The 24,499-nt window shown below is 34.9% G+C and overlaps 2 protein-coding genes across 2 annotated transcripts; one reads left to right on the forward strand and one right to left on the reverse strand.

The window, feature by feature from the left end:
* Positions 1-1,272: 1,272 nt before the first annotated feature.
* On the forward strand, positions 1,273-4,496 carry LOC127860788 (collagen alpha-3(VI) chain-like). Its single transcript, XM_052399067.1, has 4 exons — positions 1,273-1,329; positions 1,730-1,804; positions 3,592-3,727; positions 3,888-4,496. Exons 1-4 carry the CDS (start codon positions 1,273-1,275, stop codon positions 4,463-4,465), a joined length of 846 nt encoding a protein of 281 aa, XP_052255027.1. The 3' UTR covers positions 4,466-4,496.
* An 8,189-nt stretch (positions 4,497-12,685) lies between these two features.
* LOC127861262 (uncharacterized) lies at positions 12,686-20,121 on the reverse strand. Its single transcript, XM_052399698.1, has 6 exons — positions 19,965-20,121; positions 18,937-19,092; positions 18,550-18,629; positions 17,966-18,040; positions 13,476-13,611; positions 12,686-13,298 (listed from the first exon to the last, which is right to left on the reverse strand). The coding sequence occupies exons 1-6, from the start codon at positions 19,996-19,998 to the stop codon at positions 12,718-12,720; spliced, it is 1,062 nt and encodes a 353-aa protein (XP_052255658.1). The 5' UTR covers positions 19,999-20,121; the 3' UTR covers positions 12,686-12,717.
* Positions 20,122-24,499: the final 4,378 nt, after the last annotated feature.

Below are 24,499 nucleotides of genomic sequence, written 5' to 3' on the forward strand. Positions count from 1 at the left end.
TCCGAACCTATTGTTTTGAATGAGATATTTTTGAAAACTAAAAAACCAATATCTTTGAAATCAGTACGTAATACGACAACATTTAATCGACAAAAGTTTTTAAAGTTACAAGCTTAATACCTATTTAAGGTAAGCAGGTAATCTTCCATAGTTATATGTTACTACACGGCTCTGGAGTGCCTTTGACTCGTATTGTCACACCTTCGGCAGATTTAGCCCGATGGCAAATGCCTCAAAAGATGTGCCTAAACGAGCTCTTACACACCATAGCAGTGTTTTTACATATTTGTCAGGGTGGAAAATTTGTGCGGCCATTCCGGGACTCGAACCCAGGACACCTCGCAAACAGAGCGAGTGCTCTTCCGACTGAGCTAACCGGGCAGTCACACAGTTTCTCCCCTAACGTGACCAAGGTCAGACCGTGACGTAAACCCCACTTGAATATGTATTCGTCATCGAAAACAGGGATTCGGGGTGATATATATAATTAACCATGGGCCTCCGTATGAGTATACCCAGGTCACGTCACGGGTGACCCGTTGGGCACCAACTGTTACAGGGTGAGAAAAAATGTGCGGCCAGTCCGAATCACGAATCTGGACCCCTCGCTTACAGGGCGAGTGCTGTCCCGACTAAGCTTACCGGGCCGCCACACAACTTCTCCCCTAACGTAACAAAGTTAAGACCGTGACATATTTATTAATATTTTAAACGCGCAACTTCTCCATAATTTTAACAAGTTATTTTTAAATTCATATTCAGACAAATATCAACGTAACTCTGTCAATATTTATTGGAAGGTAAGTAATAAATGTATGTACAAGTATTGGCAAGAACGAGTTTTATGTGTTTCACCAAACGCCCTTTTTGTGATTAAATAACATCTGGAATGGGTTGTGTTTATTGTTAATGTTCATATTGATTCATTAGTCGTCTTTCTGACTTCAGATGATTTCATCGTAATGATAAAACATATGCGCATGTGCATATATTATTTGTATATGATTAAGAATCGAAATATATTGATCAATCGCATGAACCAGTGCATAAAGTGAATTATAATCTCGCAGTTTGTATTGAAATTACACGAGATTATATTTAAAAAGGATAATGCCATTAATGTCGAGTGAAACTTTTTTCTCTATCTGAATTTATAAGTACTATTCATTCATTTGCTTACATATCGGGAAAGTGTGCATGACGTTTTGCCACTTCGGCAAATTTTCCAACTGTAAACAAACCCCGCCCTATCAATGTAATCACGATGTTATCATGGAAGAAGTGATGTATCGAGCAACATATTTTGAAAGTTTGATCACGTACCTGTTTGTGAGTCCGCCCTGATGAAGATTACATTCAATTGGCGTTAGACTCTCCAACACTGTCATGAACCCAAACACAGTGTAAGCAACATCACGACAGAATCCAAGATTCAACGTTGGTATGAGTGCAAGCAATGACAAGAATTTAAATTCAGTCCGTTTATGTTCAAGTTCGAGACCAACTTAGACAGACAGACAGACACACAGTCGTACACGCATAAATATACGCAGACATACATACGGACAGACGGACAAACAGACAGACAGAAAGACAACGCACAGACTACCACAAGCACAGATAAACACACACAGACAGACGGATTGCAGGCTTGCATGCTCAAGGAACTCAAGTCATGTCTTGTTGCAGGCTTGAATGCTCAAGGAACTCAAGTCATGTCTTGTTGCAGGCTTGCATGCTCAAGGAACTCAGATCGTTCGTTGACGGCCATCACGAGTACGAGATGACGTGCGCTCCATCTGAGGTAACTTGAGTAACTATCGAGGGTAAATATCAAGAGGCACTAGTGCAGCAAGAGAGTTCTTATGTTGCTTTAACCCCAACACTAATAAAAAGACTTGCTGTGAGATTGAGGCATGTGATTGTTAGGGTCGTGGTCATGTTTCTAGATATATTCTTTATTCAAAATGTTGCCTAATTTGTAAACTACACCCGTATCTGTACTTGTTCATATTGAATAATGAAAATGCAAGGTCGCATTTGGTCTTTGTTACAGTCTGGCAAATTTAAGTTTATTCAAATAAGTATGACCATACAACGATAAACATAATATAACGGTCGGAAACCATATGTATATGGAGTCGTTTTAAATAATGTTAAAGTATTTGAACCCAATAGTAAAATGGCAAGCTAAACAAATGTACTCATCCGATATAGTGTAGTGTTAGCTTCAAGCTTAGCCAATAAGAATTATAATGTTAAGACTTATTTTCCGCAAACAAAGGTTCATTGGGTCGACAGGAATAAAATCCGTGCACAGAATTACTATTACATATTGTGTGAATTGTGTGACACAAATTACTCGAGTCTCCAAGACACTGAGAGCTCTTTTTTTCCAACAAAATCAATTTAATTTTGAATATAGTATGCAAACTACAAACAAAACATTAAAAAAAACACATGTTGAACGTTTTATAAAATAATGAGAGTTGCTAGGTCAACAGCAGTTTTTTTCATGAATGCAATGATACATTACACGTATAATGAAATTGCTACGTTTACAACAGTTAGTTTTAATTTTCGCAATTATAAATCGAATTTTAGACTAATAACTGTCAAAACATTATTTTATTTTATTGGCTTATTAAGTTTGAGTAAGTTTATTCAATGTTGTTTGACCATAAAATGAAACGCATAATATTACTGACGGAAACTTATGTATACGTTATCATTTGACAAAAATGAATTGAGTGTATTGAAACCGGAAGTGAAATTGCAAGCTGAACACATTTATTCATCAGAAATATTTTCGCTCTACGTTCAGCAAATTAAAATTTGAATGAAAAGACCACTGACTAATTTTCCGCAAACAAAGGTTCAGTGGTTCCATTAAAAGAGTATCTGTACGCAGAATTACTATTACATATTGCGTGATATATTTGTACTAATTACCCCAAAGGAAAATACTTTTATGGCATCGGACCAGTCAAGATAACTTGATGAATTTACAAACGCATTAGAACTTACAATTAGGAACCTCATGTTCAGTACTTAGCAAATAAATCAATGTAGTCATCTGCATACATTTAATTCACATTAAGTCTCAGAGTCATTTTAAAAGAAATGTAACTTCAATAGTTCGTTCATAAATACAAGCATAATATAAAACCTCAGCCCGTCATACAAAAACATTGTAAGATAAACTTATGTCACGATCCCATCGAACTAAACATCGAACGACAAATGTATGTTGCATAATAGTATATTTGCTAAGCAGCGAAATCTATGATACATGAATCTCACCATTCGTTTCATTTCACTTCAATCGCTCACAAGCCCGTTATTTTATAATATTAAATGTACCTGATTAAATAAGGATTTTTATGAAAAATGTTTTATGTATGAGTGCATTATGGGTAACGTCTAATTGCATAAGAACATTAAACTGATACATAAAAACGATTCACAAATAGTAAATATACGTATCAGTGTACCCGTTTTGACGAACAGTAAACGGCAGTAACATTAAATAAAGTAGACTTCTGTAAGTACAATTGTGAATAGTTGATGTTTTTATGCCAATGCTTCCAGCACTGTGATGGTGGATCCGGATTGTCTATCGCATTTGGGAGACGAGAGTTAGAGTCACGTGATTTATCGGTCTCGTGCTGTACAACCGACAACTGCAATTATCCCGCCGGTGCGGCAACACCTCCAACTGTATCAGGTAACCATGTGGACTATTTAAAACTAACAAAATTAACCGCAAACTGTGTTTGCTAAATTTGTTTATTTCAAACAACACAGTATGTATCTGAATACGTGTAAATGAAAATGAATACAATTTCAAACATATTTTCAGTAATAACTTTGGTAACGTTTTATAGCAGGTACAGTGACCGGCTGCCCCAAGGACATCGTGTTCCTGGTAGACGAAGGTTCCCGTGACCTACATTCACATCACAACGACATCCTGCTGGGGATTGCCACTGTTGTCAGCTCCATACCGGTCGGCGCGAGCCAGAACCATGTAGCTTTGGTTGCGTACAGTAACCAGGTGAGCCCCAAGTTTGACCTGGACGATCACACCAACCAGGCCAGCCTGCTGCAGAGTCTTAAGAGCAGCGACATCCTCGTTGGTAAAAATATGGGGTCCGACGCAACCATGGCCATTGAGTACCTTGTGCACAACACGTTTACCCCATCTCGAGGCGACCGCTCACAGTTTATTAACACCGTTGTTATCATTACCGATTCCGACAGCGCGCCACTTTCCAGGATCATGTTCTTGGACCACGCCGTGTTGGCAAGCAAGAGCAGAGACGTTCTGGTGGTGAGCGTGGGACCTTCAATGGGGTCAAACGCCATCGAGGAGCTCGGGGATTCCGTCGTGCACATCAATAACTCCCCCAACCTCTCATCGGACCTGGCCGCTCAAATCCTCGCCTTCTTGAAACATTGCTGATTTTGTGTTAGCAAATAAAATGCAATGTTGATGTGTTGTTTCAAATTGGCGCTGTCCATTAGACTTTAAGAATAAAATTTGAGCGTTACTTAAAATTATTCAAAGGTGTAAGATTTAAGGTATGTAAATGACTTGAAACGAGTTAAGATAAATTTGACCAGTGTCTAAGGTTGTTCTTTTTTAAAGCTCTGCTAAACTTTATATCGTCAGACTTTGTTTCGAGTTCGAGATAATATCGAGATAATATCAGCTTTATTCTCGCCCTGATACTTGCAAAAATTCGTTTGTACCCCGTCTTATTCGTACCAAAATGAAACCGGTATGAACAGCTTTTGTTAAAAATTTTTTTAACTTTAACGTTATTGGTTATGACAAACTTACGTTGGCAGCTATACAGATAGTATTATATATACACGATCGTTTTCCTTAACACTTTTATAAAGTTCAACTCAATAGTTTGTTAACATTAGAGGCTATACTACCATTGCTTAAATACCATTTTGAACGTTTTTGAACAAATAATCGGAAACATGTGGATACAGAGAGGCCGATTATGGCATTGACGTGGTTATGTTCAGGAAACCAATAGTCGCAGGCTCAACCAGATTATCTTGTTTTTGACCCCGATCGCACCAGACCAATGCATGGCCTTAACATGGAAACAATACAAGATACACATACTGAACTTTTTGTTTTATGTTTACTAAGATTTGACATGGTGACCTAGTTTTTGGACGCAAGTGACACAGATGATAACGTGGCCAAGATTTTGTCAAACAAACATTCTTAGAAAGTTTCATCAAGTAGAGGGTTAACTAAAAATGTTTCTTCAATCAATGCTGAGTAATAAAATATTAACGCACGTGATCAATATCTCTGGTAATGTGTAAGCATGTTAAATATTCGGTCAAAGGTTCATCAAAAATTGAGATATAATTTTGGATTATAGCGTGGAAACATTTGTTTTCTTAGATTTTGCATTAAAGCATCGTCGATATATTGTCATGAAAAACATTCTGATAAGTTTTATCAAGATCGATTGATAAATGTGGTATCCAGTGTTTTTGTTTTTCTAAGAATTTAACTAGCTATCAACCGTAGTTTGTGGATGCACGTGACGCAGTTTTGAATATTTAGATATTAATTATTGATACGGGACGACACTTGTCGTTTTTACGGAATGTTTCGTTTAAATGCAGTTTCTTCTAAAGAAAAATCAAATCAAATCAAATCTAGGCGGAAAGTTTCTTCAATGATGAGACTATGCTAAATGCACATCCTTATATGAGACTATGCTAAATGCACATCCTTATATGAGACTATGCTAAATGCACATCCTAATATGAGACAATACTTTATGCACATCCTTATATGAGACAATACTTTATGCACAGTCTAATATGAGACAATACTTTATACACAGCCTAATATGAGACAATACTTTATACACATCCTAATATGAGACAATACTTTATGCACATCCTAATATGAGACAATACTTTATACACAGCCTAATATGAGACAATACTTTATGCACATCCTAATATGAGACAATACTTTATGCACATCCTAATATGAGACAATACTTTATGCACATCCTAATATGAGACAATACTTTATGCACATCCTAATATGAGACAATACTTTATACACATCCTAATATGAGACAATACTTTATGCACATCCTAATATGAGACAATACTTTATGCACATCCTAATATGAGACAATACTTTATGCACAGCCTAATATGAGACAATACTTTATGCACATCCTAATATGAGACAATACTTTATACACAGCCTAATATGAGACAATACTTTATACACAGCCTAATATGAGACAATACTCTATGCAGAGCCTAATATGAGACAATACTTTATGCACAGCCTAATATGAGACAATACTTTATACACATCCTAATATGAGACAATACTTTATGCACAGCCTAACATGAGACAATACTTTATGCACAGCCTAACATGAGAAAATACTTTATGCACAGCCTTATATGAGACAATACTTTATGCACATCCTAATATGAGACAATACTTTATACACAGCCTAATATGAGACAATACTTTATGCACATCCTAACATGAGACAATACTTTATGCACAGCCTAACATGAGACAATACTTTATGCACAGTCTAATATGAGACAATACTTTATGCACAGCCTTATATGAGACAATACTTTATGCACATCCTTATAAGAGACAATACTTTATGCACATCCTAACATGAGACAATACGTTATGCACAGCCTAATATGATAACAATACTTAAGGCACAGCCTAATATGAGACAATACTTTATGCACAGCCTATTATGAGACAATACTTTATGCACAGCCTAATATGAGACAATACTTTATGCACATCCTAATATGAGACAATACTTTATGCACAGCCTAATATAAGACAATACTTTATGCACATCATAATATGAGACAATACTTTATACACAGACTAATATAAGAGAATACTTTATGCACAGTCTAATATGAGACAATACTTTATGCACAGCCTAATATGAGACAATACTTTATGCACATCCTTATATGAGACAATACTTTATGCACATCCTAATATGACACAAAACTTTATGCACAGCCTAATATGAGCCAATACTTTATACACAGCCTAACATGAGACAATACTTTATGCACATCCTAACATGAGACAATACTTTATGCACAGCCTAATATGAGACAATACTTTATGCACATCTTAACATGAGACAATACTTTATGCACATCCTAACATGAGACAATACTTTATGCACAGTCTAATATGAGACAATACTTTATGCACATCCTAACATGAGACAATACTTTATGCACAGTCTAATATGAGACAATACTTTATGCACAGCCTAACATGAGACAATACTTTATGCACATCCTAACATGAGACAATACTTTATGCACAGTCTAATATGAGACAATACTTTATGCACATCCTAACATGAGACAATACTTTATGCACAGCCTAATATGAGCCAATACTTTATACACAGCCTAACATGAGACAATACTTTATGCACATCCTAATATGAGACAATACTTTATGCACAGCCTAATATGAGACAATACTTTATGCACATCCTAATATGAGACAATACTTTATGCACATCCTAATATGAGACAATACTTTATGCACATCCTAATATGAGACAATACTTTATGCACATCCTAATATGAGACAATACTTTATGCACAGCCTAACATGAGACAATACTTTATGCACAGCCTAATATGAGACAATACTTTATGCGCAGCCTAACATGAGACAATACTTTATGCACAGCCTAATATGAGACAATACTTTATGCACATCCTAATATGAGACAATACTTTATACACATCCTAATATGAGACAATACTTTATACACATCCTAATATGAGACATTACTTTATGCACATCCTAATATGAGACAATACTTTATGCACATCCTAATATGAGACAATACTTTATGCACATCCTAATATGAGACAATACTTTATGCACATCCTAACATGAGACAATACTTTATGCACAGCCTAATATGAGCCAATACTTTATACACAGCCTAACATGAGACAATACTTTATGCACAGCCTAATATGAGACAATACTTTATGCACATCCTAACATGAGACAATACTTTATGCAAATCCTAACATGAGACAATACTTTATGCACAGCCTAACATGAGACAATACTTTATGCACAGCCTAATATGAGACAATACTTTATGCACATCCTAACATGAGACAATACTTTATGCACAGCCTAATATGAGACAATACTTTATGCACAGCCTAATATGAGACAATACTTTAGGCACATCCTAACATGAGACAATACTTCATGCACAGCCTAACATGAGACAATACTTTATGCACATCCTAATATGAGACAATACTTTATGCACAGCCTTATATGAGACAATACTTTATACACAGACTAATATGAGACAATACTTTATGCACAGCCTAATATGAGACAATACTTTATGCACAGCCTTATATGAGACAATACTTTATGCACAGCCTAATATGAGACAATACTTTATGCACAGCCTAACATGAGACAATACTTTATGCACAGCCTTATATGAGACAATACTTTATGCACAGCCTAATATGAGACAATACTTTATGCACATCCTAACATGAGACAATACTTTATGCACATCCTAACATGAGACAATACTTTATGCACAGCCTAACATGAGACAATACTTTATGCACAGCCTTATATGAGACAATACTTTATGCACAGCCTTATATGAGACAATACTTTATACACAGCATAATATGAGACAATACTTTATGCACAGCCTAACATGAGACAATACTTTATGCAGAGCCTAACATGAGACAATACTTTATACACAGACTAATATGAGACAATACTTTATGCACAGCCTAACATGAGACAATACTTTATGCACATCCTAACATGAGACAATACTTTATACACAGCCTAATATGAGACAATACTTTATGCAGAGCCTAACATGAGACAATACTTTATACACAGATTAATATGAGACAATACTTTATGCACAGCCTAACATGAGACAATACTTTATGCACAGCCTAATATGAGACAATACTTTATGCAGAGCCTTATATGAGACAATACTTTATACACAGACTAATATGAGACAATACTTTATGCACAACCTAATATGAGACAATACTCTATGCAGAGCCTTATATGAGAAAATACTTTATGCACAGCCTTATATGAGACAATACTTTATACACAGCCTTATATGAAACAATACTTTATACACAGCCTTATATGAGACAATACTTTATGCACATACATAAAGTGCGGTCTTCTCTTTGCCCGCATAACACAACGATAGTGTGATAATGACTGATACAAGCTGGTTAAGCTTGACGGTCCACTTTGTATATGCAAATAATATTATGTAAAGTGATTGATTACAAATATATTTAATAGCCTATTAAAAAGTATATATCTTTTAAAAAGGAGTTAATTACATCTTAACATTACTTTGTTGAATGATGAGTTAACCATAATTTTTGAAACGCTAATGAAATCTCTCAGTAGTACCACGACTCTTTACTGTCAAATAATAATTAAGAAGTATGTTTACATTTACACTAAACCTATCTAAGCAAAATATTATTATACAAAAGCCGAACTTTTTTACATGCTCGAAATTAAGTACTTAAAGAGTTGTGTCTCTTCATAAAGCGAATTGCTGAAGCTGATGATGTAATATTTGTGAATGCCAATAGAGAACTTACAACGTTCAGATAATGAATTACGATTATCAATTACGGGTTGGTTTATCGTAAAACAATTAACATTTGTTTTAACTGTTTATAGCTTACCTGAGCATGAAGTTCTCAATTTGAGCTATTGTGATCACCCTTCGACCGACGGCGTGCGTCATTATCTTTTAGCTTTTTCCACTTTAGATGCAACATTTTGTATCCAATCTTGATGAAACTTGGCCATAGCGTTTATCTTGACAAACTCAAGCCAGAATTCGAATCTGGTTCTGATTCAGTCTTGATAAAACAAAGTATCTTGACAATATTAAAGCCACACACCTTGAAATGAAAGTAAATTTAAGTATAAAAAAACAACATATTATATCTATGTCAATTAGAATATATCTGGTGGTTACAATGTAGAAATCCGTCTTTGTTCCGCTTTAAAACTAAAAAATAATCGCGTTTGTTGAAATGGACGTATACGTCTAGAAATCCTACTTTCGGTTTTAAAAGCGATACCGTTTGAAAAATAATAAATTACTTGCTAACTAGGCTAAAGATTTAATTTTATCTATACCAATTAGAATATATCTGGTGGTTACAAGGTAGAAATCCGTCTTTTTTTGCGCTTTAAAACTTGAAAATATTCGCGTTTGTCAAAACGGACGTATACGTATAGAAATCCTGCTTTCGGTATTAAAATTTAAAAAAAAATACTTGCTAACTAGGCTATAGATTTAATGACAAGTTTGCACACTTTCAAATTGCATCTTTATGTATTGATTAACATGTATTTCATTTCAAGGTGTGTGGCGTTAAGGCTGAGTACCAATAAGGATCACGCGCGTCGAAAATCTGTATAATCAGGTCAGGTTTAAAAAAAAAAGGTAACAACTCTAGAGGCCACATTTATGCTTCAGTCTTAAAAAAGCTTGATAAAGCTTGGTCATAATATTAGTCGTCACGATACTAATACCGATGTTTGAATCTTTATTTTATTCATCACAACAATTATAGGTAACCAGGGGTTGTAATCCAGATGCATCTTAAGTTAAATTTTATTCTTATCCTTAAATTGGGAAATTTTCTTAAGTGTTTCATTTCCTACTGCAATAGTTTGGCATCAAAAATAACATCAAAATAACATCATTATGTCAATGTTATTTTAAGAATACCAGAATAAACATGTGATTCCTTATCTAGTAAAGAAATACAAAACATTGTAATTTTGAACTTAAGTGAAATTATTTAAGAAATGACTTAAGATGTTTCTGGAATACCACCCATGGTCAGATCTAAGAAAAAACCTTGATACCACCTTAGAGGTCTCGGACTCATCTTGACGGAACTTTTCAACAATCTTTTACTAAACACAATCTAGGTCTAAATTCGAATCTCTGTTAGGTGCGTCCAATAATAAGGTCAATAAATCAAATCTTAGAAAAAACATTATTGCCGCTCTTAATGCAACTTTTTTTACTCGTTGGGGTATAACTTGGTCAGAATGCTTATCTTGAGAATACAAAGGCCGAGTTGGAATCTGGGTCACGTGAAAACAAAACAAGTTCGCCAGTTTTAATCTAAGAAAAAATCTAGATGCCCAATTTATTACTAAATCTTGATGAAATTTGTTCAAAAGTTTTATCTTGATATTATCTAGTCTGAGTTTGAATCTGTGCCATGTGCGTAAAAAAAATAGTTCGCAAGTCAAATATTAGGGAAAACCTCGTAACCAATAAAAAAAAAGTCAGAATTTTAATCATGAATAATTGTAGGCCAAGTTGGAATCTGTGTTTAATGGGTCCAAGACCAAGGTCATCGGTTGTTACTTACACACAAAAATGGTAATCACTGTCAAGGCATCATTAATCACTGAATCTTGATAAAACTTTGTTAGACTGTTAATAATAACGGTATCTAGCTCTAGGTAATGTGCAAATCTGTGTCACATGCATCGAAAACCAAGATAGCTACTTCAAATGTTAGAAAAAATTTGTTCCACTAGATACCACATTTATCACTCAATATTGATGAAACTTGGTTAAACATTTTATCTTGACATACACAGGCTATGTTTGAATCTGGTTCAGGTGGGGAAAAAACAGGTTACATTGTAAAGTATTTGGCTATTGGTATGAGCTCATAGTGAGCTTTTGTGGTCTGTCAAAATAGTATTTTAACATGGAAAACATAACATCAATTGTTTACGAAAGCCGATATTAAACTTCATGATATTGTAAAGTGATACAATCCTGTGTAGATAATACTATCTGTATTGCTGCAAAAATTAGTTTGTGATTAATTTATTTGATACCGTTTAAAGAACTAATTAAAAGAAGCAGTTAAAGTACCTTTTCACAGATTTTGGCTTGTATTGAAGTTTTTCATGCTTTGCTTTATATTGATAAATGTAAACATTGGTTCGAGAAAGCTAAATAAAAGAACACAAATACTGTTAAAGACAGAAAAAAGTAACCCTCAACTGGGCTCGAACCACTGACCCCTGGAGTAAAAACTTTAACGCTTAGACCACTCGGCCATCCGTACTCATTCAATGAGTTATGTATTATTTTTATATAGGCAATCTTTTAAGTGTCACAAAAATTATACAAGCGCTTCGCGTTGTAACGCGTAATAATTTTCAGGTTTTAAAATCGTCAAAAGATGCCTATAATAGATATTTTAGAGCATGGTAAATGTTCAGTATTACTGTTTCCTCGCAAATATCATAACTACAACGAAAATCTGCGAATCTGAAACATTTTTTTGTAATTTTGTCAATTTACCAAAACGTGAAAATGTCCCTTGAAATCCATATTTTCATTTTGGTATGCATAAGAAGAGAAATAGTGTAACCAGACTTATAATAGGATTTTTTAACAAGAAGCAGACCGAGAATAATACAATACAATCTCGAAGAAGCGCGCGAATGTTTATTCTTACCATCGAACGCGCAGCGCCATTTTAAAACAACACAGCCATGTTGAATTTTATTATGAAAGAAACCTATTAACAGCGTTTCAAGAATGCGAGGATTTTAGCGGCCAGGTCCGATGACAAGTTGGTGGAACCACTGATATGCACGACTGTATCTCCGAGCGTCTCGACAGGGTTATTAAGCCCCAGTGGACGCCCTACGCTCACCACCAGAACGTTGTTGCTCTGACTCGCCAACACCGCATGGTCCTGGACGGTGACTCTAGTTCCTTGCCCGCTGTCGGAATCGGTAATGATGACCACGGTGTTGGAAAATTGTGAGCGGTCCCCGTGAGATGGGCTCAGCGCTGTGTGCACAAGGTACTCAATGGCGACACTTGCGTCTGACGCCACAGTTCTGCCAATAAGGATGTTGCTGCTCTGAAGACTCTGCAGCAGGCTGGCCTGGTTGGTGTGATCGTCCAGGTCAAACTTTGGGCTCACCTGGTTACTGTACGCAACCAACGCTACCTGGTTCTGGCTCACGCCGACCGGTATGGAGCTGACCACTGTGGCAAGCCCTAGCAGGATGTCGTTGTGATGTGAATGTAGGTCACGAGAACCTTCGTCTACCAGGAACACGATGTCCTTGGGGCAGCCGGTCACTGTACCTACTATTAAACAAAGTAATTATTGAAAATATGTAAAATTCGCGTTAAGTTTCAAAACTTTTAATAATATTTGTCTTTTTATAAACAAGTATAAAGATGCATAATGTGAAGTTTTGCAAAAAAACAGCAAACACGATATGCGCTAAAATGTGTTTGTTTTCAAATGCTTAACATGTTCACCTGTTACAATGGGTGTTGTTGCCACGCCAGCTGGATAGTTGCAGTGGTCTGTTGAGCAGCATGAGACCGTCAGATCACGTGACTCCAACTCTCGTCTACCGAATGCGATGGACAACCCGGACCCGCCATCACAGTGCTAGAAGAATTGGCAGACAAAACTTCGCTTATTGACAAAGTATACCATAATAGATTAAGGGTACAGAAACGCAATTTATATATAGTTTCACAAACTTGAGCAAACATACTCAAGTAAGTATTGAACAAATTAGTTAACAATGACCAAACTGGTTTCATTAAAGGCAAGGACATGGGGGATAATACGCGATCACTATATCATATTATGAGCTATATTGCATGCAACTAAATAACTGGCCTGATGATGCAAATAGCTTTCGAAAAAGCGTAATATAATGTATCATTTAGTTCTATTACACAAGTGTAAGATTTTAATCTTTGGCCCTTAGTTTAAGAACTGGATGACACTATTTTTAATATTATGGAAAATGTAAACCAGTTGAACGTTTTAGTGTGTCAGACTTCTTTATAAATATTGAGTTATTATAATGTTGTATTCAATGAGATCATATTTCAGCATGCAAGTTTAAACTGCATGCATAAATAATCGAAATTAAAATAAGGACATGTAATCAAATAACCAGAACAAAAATTACAAATAAAGAAGGCAAGATATCAAAATTTGCTATTGATATCTATTTTGAATTAGACGAGTCCGAAGAATCTGTTAATACTGAACTATAACTGTTGCATTCCTATTTACAATATTCAGCCCGGAACGTAAATTTTTGGAGGAAAAACGCATGTTGTCTGTATTGGTTCCAGAAAATTAAGCACGAGACCAATAAAAACAAGGTGGAAACAAGTGTGCGCTGTACCCAATTGAAATTCATAAGTTTGACCTTTTGATGTTGAGATATCTAAAATGATTGAACTAAATCATTATGAAAAAGTAGTTAAATTTGAAATTACCATTGCACATTGGAACATAAGAGATCTAACTTTTTCTGGTAGAATTACTAGTGTTAAGATCTTGCTTCGTTCATTGTGTATTCACCTGTTAATATCTTTGCCACGACCCGGAGAAGCATTTTGTAAGGATTTAAACTTTAAACCATTCAAATGTATGTGAAAAGAACCTTCACAAATTAAAACAAACATCATAACAAAAGATTTTCATGTAGGGGAATTAAATGGCGGACATAAATGCATTCATGAAAAGTGTAAAATTATAATGTATAAGAAAAGCTATTCAGGGCCAGAACAAATTTACATCCTTAGCTAGGAGGAAGATATATTTTAACAAACTATGTTGTGCAGACATTTTTTCGCATATTCAGCTTTGAAAAGAAAAAATCAACAGTTTTTGGATCGATGTTTTAACAATATTTTTCGACTACGTTAAACGTTTTTATATGCCTCCGTTTTTCAACAACTGTTTATTAATCAACAATAAATAGATTTTAATATTGGTATATATTGTTATGATAATGGCATTCAGCATTTTTAAGGTATTGTTAAAGACAGTGGACAGTTTTAGCCACTGCAAGAGCTTCAAATCAAGATGACTAATCCAGTAAACTTTTTACATTGTGAAGGCATACAAAATGTTCTTTCTACATACTTTGCCTATCTGAAAAATGAAAAATTAGAACAGAATAAAGTACATTTTGTACATTCATACCCCATTGTGTCAACCTATATAAAACCCATAATTTTGAAATCATGTAATCAGTTCTTTTACAATATGTTAAAATGGAACTCTGAAATCCCAGCCAAACAAACAAAATGGAATAAAAACTGTATACAAGATTCCATACAATTGAAACAACTACATGGACAAGAGTTTTAAAAAAATCATATATTCAATGGTAACAAGCTAGGATTATCCACAGACTATTGGGAACAAACTCGCTCATTTTTAAAATGGACTTGTCAGATAGTAATATATGCACGTTTGGCAAAATAATCAATTACCGATTTATTCTGGTATTGTAACGCAGTACAAATACTCTTTAAATGTATCTCTGAATACTTACAAATGATTACATACAAGTAGTAATAAACTACACATTAACTCTTTGTGATACAAATGAACCGTTAAATGACAACTGCTTTATTCTTTCCATGGAAGATAAAAAGTACATTTTGGATTTCAAAACGAAGGAAGTTATCCCAAAATGTCAGGGGTTTATTAATAGCCTAAGATGGTCTTTTAATAGTTATGCAAACTTAATAAGTGAATCAAATAAAATAATGTTCTGACAGTTATTAGAATAAAATTCGATTTATAATTGCGAAAATCAAAACTGTTGTTAACTTAGCAATTTAATTAAACGCGTAATGTATCATTGCATTAATGAAAAAACTGCTGTTGACCTAGCAACTCTCATTATTTTATGAAACTTTCAACATGTGTTTTTTTAAGTTTTTTTGGAGTTTGCATATTATATTCAAAATTAAATTAATTTTATTGAAAAAATGAAATCTCAGTGTCAAATCACATTTTGTTCACAATGTCTTTTATCATTGCAACTAGCAACTGCTATAAGGCTTGTATGCAGTTTGTTTAAGTGTAGATGTTTACCTGAAACCCTTTTTGTAAAGAATCACTAAAAATAGTGTTATGCATAAATAAGAATTTATGTGAAGTAAAAAAATGTAAAAAGTATAGCAGCAAATATATAGTAATTCAGTTAATGTAGTGATAGTTATAACACAGTTAAAACACAATTCATATGGTAAAATATGTTCATGCATGCACATCTCTTTGTAAGTGGATTAAGTATAAATATATAACGAAAATAATAAGGTCGTTGAAACAGAGAAAACAATATATTTTAACTAGTTTATTTCACTTACCGAAGTCATTAATATATTTAATATATATACCGTTTAATTTTCGCCAAAACGGGTGCACAAAGCCAATGTCGCGACTTCTCTCTCTCTTTCTCTCGTAAACATTAAGCATAACAAGTTTTGCACGTTTACATTAGACATTTTTCAAAAGTTTCTTGTCTCATGAACTGAAGTTCATGTTTTAAAAGAACGGATTTGCGAACGAGTGAAATTGAATTAAACGAATCAGCAAAATCACTTATCATAAATGTCGATGCTTTGCATATGTACTTTTTCAAAAATGCAACGTTACTTAAATATATCGTTCGATGTTAAGTATGACGGGTCCCGGTTTGATATAATTCATGTGATTATGACCTTTTATTTTATGCTTTCCGGTGGTTTATAGAGAAATATCAGTGAATTAAAACTGATGATTTCACTGTTTCAAACAGTGAAAATTAACAGTGAAAGGATCGATAATTTCCACTGTTTACGGTGAAAAGACGTCATTTTTTTACGAAATGACGTCATTATCCCAGCAAAATTCTTTAGTTGAACTCTTTAACAATGTATATAAAATGTGAAAAAAAGCATAAAATAAAAAGAAAATTTGTTGGATTCGGTGGAATATCGATTTTAATTCACTCGTGATCATAGAAAATATATATTTTCACTCGTGGCTGCGCCACTCGTGAAAATATAATTATCTATGTTCACTCGTGAATTAAAATCGATAATCCACCGAATCCAACAAATATCCTCTATAACATCGCGATTAAACTTATTTATTTTATGCTTTCCGGTGGTTTATAGAGAAATATCAGTGAATTAAAACTGATAATTTCATTGTTTCAAATAGTGAAAATTAACAGTGAAAATTATCGATAATTTTCACTGTTTACTGAGAAATGACGTCATTTTTCGACGAAATGACGCCATTATCCAAGCGAAATTCTTTAGTTAAACTCTTAAAAATGTATATAAACTAGGAAAAAAGCATTAAATAAAAAGAAAATTTGTTGGATTCGATTTGTATTCAGTTTTACGTTCATTTAAGTTATCTTGACTTGTCCGACACCCACGACGTCTTGGACACTCGAGTAATTTGTGTAAATAATTCACACAATATGTAATTCTGTGCACGGATTATATTCCTGTCGACCCAATGAACCTTTATTTGCGGAAAATAAGTCTTAACATTTTAATGCTTCTTGGCTAAACTTGAAGCTACCACTACATTATTTTTATGAGTAATTTGTTTAGCTTGCCATTTCACTGTCGGGTTCAAATACTTTATTTATTTATTTAAAACGACTCCATATACATAAGTTTCCGACCGTTATATTATGTTTATCGTTGTATGGTCATACTTATGTAGATAAACTTAAATTTGTCAGACTGTTACAAAGACCAAATGTGATCCTGCATTGTCATTAATCAATATGAACAAGTAAAGATACGTGTGTAGTGTGTTGAATGAAGAATATATCTAGAAACATGATCACGACCCTAACAACGACATGCCTCAATCTCACAGCACGTCTTGTTATTAGTGTTGGGGGTAGAGCAACATTTGAACTCGCCTGCTGCACTATTGACTCTTGATATTTACTCTCGATAGTTACTCAAGTTACCTCAGAGGGTGCGCACGTCATCTCGTACTCGTGATGGCCGTCAACAAACGACTTGAGTTCCTTGAGCATGCAAGCCTGCAACAAGACATGAGGAGTGTAGGAGTGTTGTTGCATGCAGTTCCACCACTAGGCCTCCCATGTCCGCTAACCTGCTGACTTATATTTAAGTGAATCGCTTCAATGTGAAAACAGATATGCTCAATAGTTTCATATTTTAAGTACCGGTATGTGTTTGTTGCAAATAAGTATGCGAGTATTTCTTAAAATAAACTTCAGTAGCATCATAATTTTTAACAAACACATCTGCGACTGTTTGCATGCGGTGATCTTTTAGCGCGTTTGCAACGTTTGTGTATTTTGATGTCGTGAACTTAGTTTTATGTGTTGCAAAAATACAAAACGAAACATGTATGCACTACTATAAAAATATGAACGCCTTTCGACACTGAAATTTCACAATCTCAAAGTAAATCATTGTGATTCAAAGCATTAATATCCACGTGTTTTATATTAAGGCCGTGTATAGATTAAAGTAATGGCCCCAATCACATACATAACTTAATAAACGAGTCTCGTGTACTGACCTCGCCCGACATGCACTGCTTGGTGGTGTTACACTCGTGAAAATCCAAGACAGTGGCGTTGCAGTGGTAGCATTCCAGCGCTATACGCGTGAACATTCATAGTATAAAAACAAAAATGTACGTAATGTTATTTCGTTGTACGTAATTAAAACGTATATAATAATATTATGTTCAAACAGTCAATCCAATATTAAAACACAATGAATCAAATGTGTTACTAAATTGAAATTATGGCATGGTCTCGACAAACACCGAGCACTGCTTGTCCTAACGACATTGCTTTCTGAACCAATATTTGAATAGATAATGTATTGACACCGTAGTATTCTTATTAAAGTTAATGATATAACATTGTGCCCAGTGTTTTCCTCAATGCGGCATACTCACGGCATAATTTGCAGAACCTCGGACAGGCTGACAGGCTGATGGCCGGGTCCGAACACAGATCCGGACGGCTGGCAGCCATTAGCTGGCACGCGCTCGTGCTGATGTCATTACAAACAGGCTTGGGCGTCTGCGCCAGCACGGACGCACAAGCGCATACTGTTAAAGGGATGTTTTCACGGTTTGGTAAATTGACATAATTGAAAAAAGTTGTTTCAGATTCGCAAATTTTCGTTTTAGTTATGATATTTGTGAGGAAACAGTATTACTGAACATTTACCATAGTCCAATATAGCCATTATATGTATCTTTTCACGATTTGAAAACCTAAAAATTATAAAGCGTTGCAACGCGAAACGATTGAATAATTTGGAGAGTTCTGTTGTTGTTTAAATTTACGAAACTACGAAGATTCCTTATATAATGTATAAAATACTTCAACAGTGTATACCCGGCGGAATAGCCGAGAGGACTAATTCGTTTTTACTTCAGACTAACTCCAGGACTCCGGTGGTCACTGGTTCGAGCCCTGGTACCGGCTACTTTTTTTCCTTTTTTAAATTTTATTCTTTATTTTTTTACTGGAGCTTTTAAGATCCAATGTTTACATTTATCAATATAAAGCATTTTATGACAAACTTCAAAATATGCCAAAATCTGTTAAAAGGCCCCTTTAAGGCGGAGAAGAAATTGATGAGTTAAGTATTAGTATTTATCAATTCAAACATGCAACAAACAACATAATTTATTCGGTATCTAAATATATGTTTATAAAATATTGAATTAGCAGCAACTACATGTTTATTTTAATCAAAAGTACATCACAAACCTACAACAGATAATTAATAAAAACATGTATTAAATCAATATGAAGCTTAATCAAAAGAGCACCATGCACGCAATTAAATTAACCTTAACAACATTGCATACAGTGATTTAAATGAAAATACAATTGAATAATACGCGTTGAATGTTTGTATAAATATAATACAGAAGTGTCGGTGTTTTGATAAAAACACGTATATGTATACCTGCAAAGAAAATAAAAGCTCCCTGCGTGAACATTCTCTTCCACAGTTATAGTTAACCCTAGATTTATTTGTGTCAACGAAGTTTCTCTAAGATAAGGCGACGTATTTGGACATTGTGTCGTGATGACTATATTAAGTATTTCTAATTGTGTGCATAAAACACCAGAGTTCTTCTATAGGGTTGTTTCTTGGTATATAAACGAACAGAAATAATAAAAAAATATTGACGACGATACCGCTGGTTTTGAAAGTTATTGCCTTAAAGGGGCCTTTTCACGTTTTGGTAAATTGACAAAATTGAAAAAAGTTGTTTCATATTCGCAAATTTTCGTTTTAGTTATGATATTTGTGAGGAAACCGTAATACTGAACATTTACCATGCTCTAAAATAGCCATTATATGCATCTTTTGACGATTTTAAAACCTAAAAATTATAAAGCGTTGCAACGCGAAACGATTGAAAAATTTGGAGAGTTCTGCTGTTGTTATATTTTGTGAATCTACGAGGATCGCTTATATCAAGTATAAAATACATCTGTCTGTGTATGAGGAAGGATGGCCGAGAGGTCTAATGCGTAGATTTTTTACTCCAGGACTCCATGGGTCAGTGGTTCGAGTCCTGCTGAGGGTTACCTTTTTTTTTATTCTTGATTTTTTAAGATTTTTTAAAGATCCCTTTAATACAAAAAAGCGAACAGGCAATAATACCTGATGAGGCTCCAATGTTGACAATGCGACAGTAATGGTGTAAGCTATTCCTAGTAAATAGCCGACACCGACCCGTAGACTCGTATATGTGTTGAAGAACCCAAAATTTACAAATTGATCATATGAACAAATATCGAAAAATTGTGTTGATTTACATTAAATCTATTTATTTTAGCTCGATTGCATCGAAAACCTAAGGCTATAAACGCTCTCGAGTCCGTTTCCTGGGCCTAGAACCAGTACTTGGTGTCTATGGGGGAGTCTAAAGAACGCTCCCTCGGTAGGGATCGAAACCGTGACCTCCCGGTCGCTAGGCGGACACCATATCCATTACACCACGGCGACCTACAAACTTGTGTTGATTTCGCAATGGAGTACATTCTTTCCGTTAAACTGCACAGCAAAGATAGTCAACCAGTTTTTCATATTATAATTTAACACTTTTGTTTCAAGTCAACGCAGAACGTTTTCTATTTTGCTTAGTTAAGGTATTCTTAACAAATGCGAAAATTCCTACATGTATTATTCATTCGGGCTTCTTGCGGGAAATGTCTACAATATTTTATATTTTCTTGGCTTTTGATAAGGTCAAAGAATGTGTACACCTGGTTTAGACAGCTACGCCGAAAAATAAAAAGATGAACGCGTGCTAAAGCAGGTTTACGCAATTAAGCGAGAAACCAGAAATAATGTCTTTGTGCCGTTTGTTCGTAAAGAATATGCGTGCGTGCTGGGTTTCTCGGTCTGCTCCAGGCTGTAAAATGAGACTGTGAATTGTGCAGAAAAATATGTTCAATATGTTGAGACAACTGAAACCGTTCTGCTAGGTTGATGTACAGGTTGTTAGCGTGTGGCTATGGTATATTAATTAGTGAAAACATCATTTTGAATGATAAATAATTATAACGAAAAATCAACTTTTCTGAAAAAAAATCACTATCAAATATATATATATATATAACAAGGTATCCAACTCAAAATCTCCCGAAAACAGGGTGCATCGCTTTGAACAGCCATAACTTCATGCAGCGATTTTCACGATCTCGGTCTTATTCAACGCATAAATGATACCTTGTTTTATATATATATATATATATTATTATTTATCATTCAAAATGATGTTTTCACTAATTAATACCATAGCCACACGCTAACCACCTGTGGGTTGATGTGGAAATCTAATCATCGTCATCGTGTGGACTTGACAAGAACGAACTTCTGTATAAGATGCGAGAATATTTGAATACAAGAGGGCCTGATAGGCCCAAAGTCGCTCACCTGAGATAATAAGAAACGACCTGTTCTTTGCAGCCCAAGATATCAATAGAAAAAAATGTTCTAACCAAGTTTCATGAAGAATGAACAACAAATGGCCCCCTGGATGCAATGTTTTTCAACAGACTGGAACCATTTTTGAACTCGTACAAGATATTATTGGGACAAATCTTGTGACAACGTTTCATAAAGATCCAACAATAAATGTGGCCTCTACAGTGTTAACAATGCAAATATTCATGACGCACAACGGAAGACAGACAATTGACAAAAGGTGATCACAAAAGTTCACCATGAGCAAAAAATATTATGCTCATAAAGATTGTCACCATGTGTGAAGATCAGCAAGTGTCATTCAGATTGAACTAAAAATGTGACTAAACGTATTAACAATGTTTCACTATAAACAACTGTGGAAGTGCGGTCTCATTCGCTTACGCAAGTGAACCGGTCACGGGACGGTTACGAGTTATGTTACTTTGTGAGCACTTATGTAATGCGGAAATATTTATCAAATCTAATTAAAGAACGCTTATTTCCGGTCCGGATGACACGACTGACTGGTTTTAATTCCATTAACTAAAGGCGTCCAGTCAGATACGCCTGAATACACTCAAAGAATTAATCTATAAGTGAAAACCAAAGCAGCTTTAATGAAAATAACTGACTTATTCTAAGAACTAGGAAAACGACGAACAATGGCAGGGAATTAAGAACAGGTACAAGCCAAGTCTAAAGAATCTATGCATCGTTAAAAATGAACAAATACAGCAAATACCTTAATAAATGTAACTAGAGCTTTGTCACAGAATACCCCCACATGCCGTATTGACACAGAATATTTTGCAGGTTGTCTTAAAAAAAAACAGCGGACACCATGCTCAATTTTTAAAATGCACTAAGTGACCTCATGACCTAGTTTTTGACCCGGCATCGCCCATGTTCAAACTTGACCTACACATCATCTAGATACAACTTCTGACCAAGTGTGGTGAAGATCGGATTTAAACTACTTGAATTAAAGAACGGACACCATGCGCAATGTTTAAAACGCACTAAGAGACCCCGTGACCTAGTTTTTGACCCAGCATGACCCATATTCGAACTTGGCCTAGACATCATCTAGATACAACTTCTGACAAAGTTTGGTGAAGATCGGTTGAAAACTACTTGCATCAGAGAGCGGACACCATGCTCAATTTTTAAAACGCACTAAGTGACCCTGTGACCTAGTTTTTGACCCGGCATGACCCATATTCAAACTTGAGCTAGACATCATCTAGATACAACATCTGACCAAGTTTGGTGAAGATCGGATGAAAACAACTTGAATTAGAGAGCGGACACCATGCTAATGATTAAAACGCACTAAGTGACCCCATGACCTAGTTTTTGACCCAGCATGACCCATATTCGAACTTGACTTAGACATCATCTAGATACAACATCTGACCAAGTTTGGTGAAGATTGGATGAAAACAACTTGAATTAGAGAGCGGACACTTAATACGGACCGACTGACAGACAGACCGACAGACAAGCTCACTCCTATATACGCCCCTAAACTTCGTTTGTGGGGGTATAATAACGTGTTTTCTTCCTAATGTATGTATTCTAGTTATTTTGTTTTGATTTACGTACGAATTGTTTGTATTATTTTTCTTAAATAGCATACATGAAATATGTAAAGATTGAATAAGGAATATGGAACTGTTCCTTATTCGAATTAGGAACTAGGGAAAAGGAATCAAAGCCTTTTGGTACTGAGCACTGTGGTGTTCATTCATATCAATTGAAATTAGTTCTACCAGTACTGATTATTTGCCAATACTTTGTCACTGGATTCTTCCCATACAAAGCACAAGATGTTACTTTCAGTACTGTTTAATTATTTGTGAAATTACCATTGTTGACCATTTAGGTTTGTGATTTCTCAGTTCATCCATACAAACGTATTGTCAAGATAAGCATTCTTACCAAGTTATATCGACATTGTGACAAATGTGGCTTATAGAGCGGCAACAATTTTTTTTTAAAGATTTTATTAAGTGATCAGACTCACGTAACCTAGATTGAAACTTGGCATAGATTTTGTCAAATGAAACATTCTGACCAAGTTTCGTCAAGATTTAGTCATAAATATGGCCTCTATAGAGTGGTAACAAGCTTTCTCTAAGACCTGGCGTTGTTACCTAGTTTTTGAATGCAATATAGATTCAAATTCGGCCTATGTATGGTCATGAGTTATATCCTAATCAAGCTTCATCAAGATTCTGTCATACATGTGGCCTCTCGAGTTGTAGCAAGGCTTTTTGACGATTTTTCTTGGGACCTGGTTTTTGGACGCACATGATCCATATTCGAACTCAGCCTAAATGCTGCCAATATAAGTATTCGGACCAAGTTTTATCAAGTCTGAGTCGATCTCGATTGTGTATGAACAAAAGTCTTATGGAACTTGATATCTAGAATGTGGACAGGTTCCATTTCTGTTCAATTAAGTATAGCTAAATGACTGCAATAGTGTACATATTGAATAATTCATGCAAACA

Source organism: Dreissena polymorpha, chromosome 15 (genome assembly GCF_020536995.1).
Source record: "Dreissena polymorpha isolate Duluth1 chromosome 15, UMN_Dpol_1.0, whole genome shotgun sequence".
Taxonomy (NCBI): Eukaryota; Metazoa; Mollusca; class Bivalvia; order Myida; family Dreissenidae; genus Dreissena; species Dreissena polymorpha.

What these genes read in the sequence shown, in the direction of transcription:
- LOC127860788 (XM_052399067.1), top strand. Translation starts at nt 1,273, where the DNA reads ATGGAAGAAGTGATGTATCGAGCAACATATTTTGAAAGTTTGATCACG. An exon ending in GTTTGATCACGTACCTGTTT is followed by an intron (nt 1,330 to 1,729) that starts GTGAGTCCGCCC and finishes GTCTTGTTGCAG; the next exon opens with GCTTGCATGCTCAAGGAACT. An exon ending in TGACGTGCGCTCCATCTGAG is followed by an intron (nt 1,805 to 3,591) that starts GTAACTTGAGTA and finishes CAATGCTTCCAG; the next exon opens with CACTGTGATGGTGGATCCGG.
- LOC127861262 (XM_052399698.1), bottom strand. Translation starts at nt 19,998, where the DNA reads ATGTTCACGCAGGGAGCTTTTATTTTCTTTGCAG. An exon ending in AGCTTTTATTTTCTTTGCAG is followed by an intron (nt 19,093 to 19,964) that starts GTATACATATAC and finishes TCCCTTTAACAG; the next exon opens with TATGCGCTTGTGCGTCCGTG. An exon ending in TGACGTGCGCACCCTCTGAG is followed by an intron (nt 13,612 to 17,965) that starts GTAACTTGAGTA and finishes CAATTCTTCTAG; the next exon opens with CACTGTGATGGCGGGTCCGG.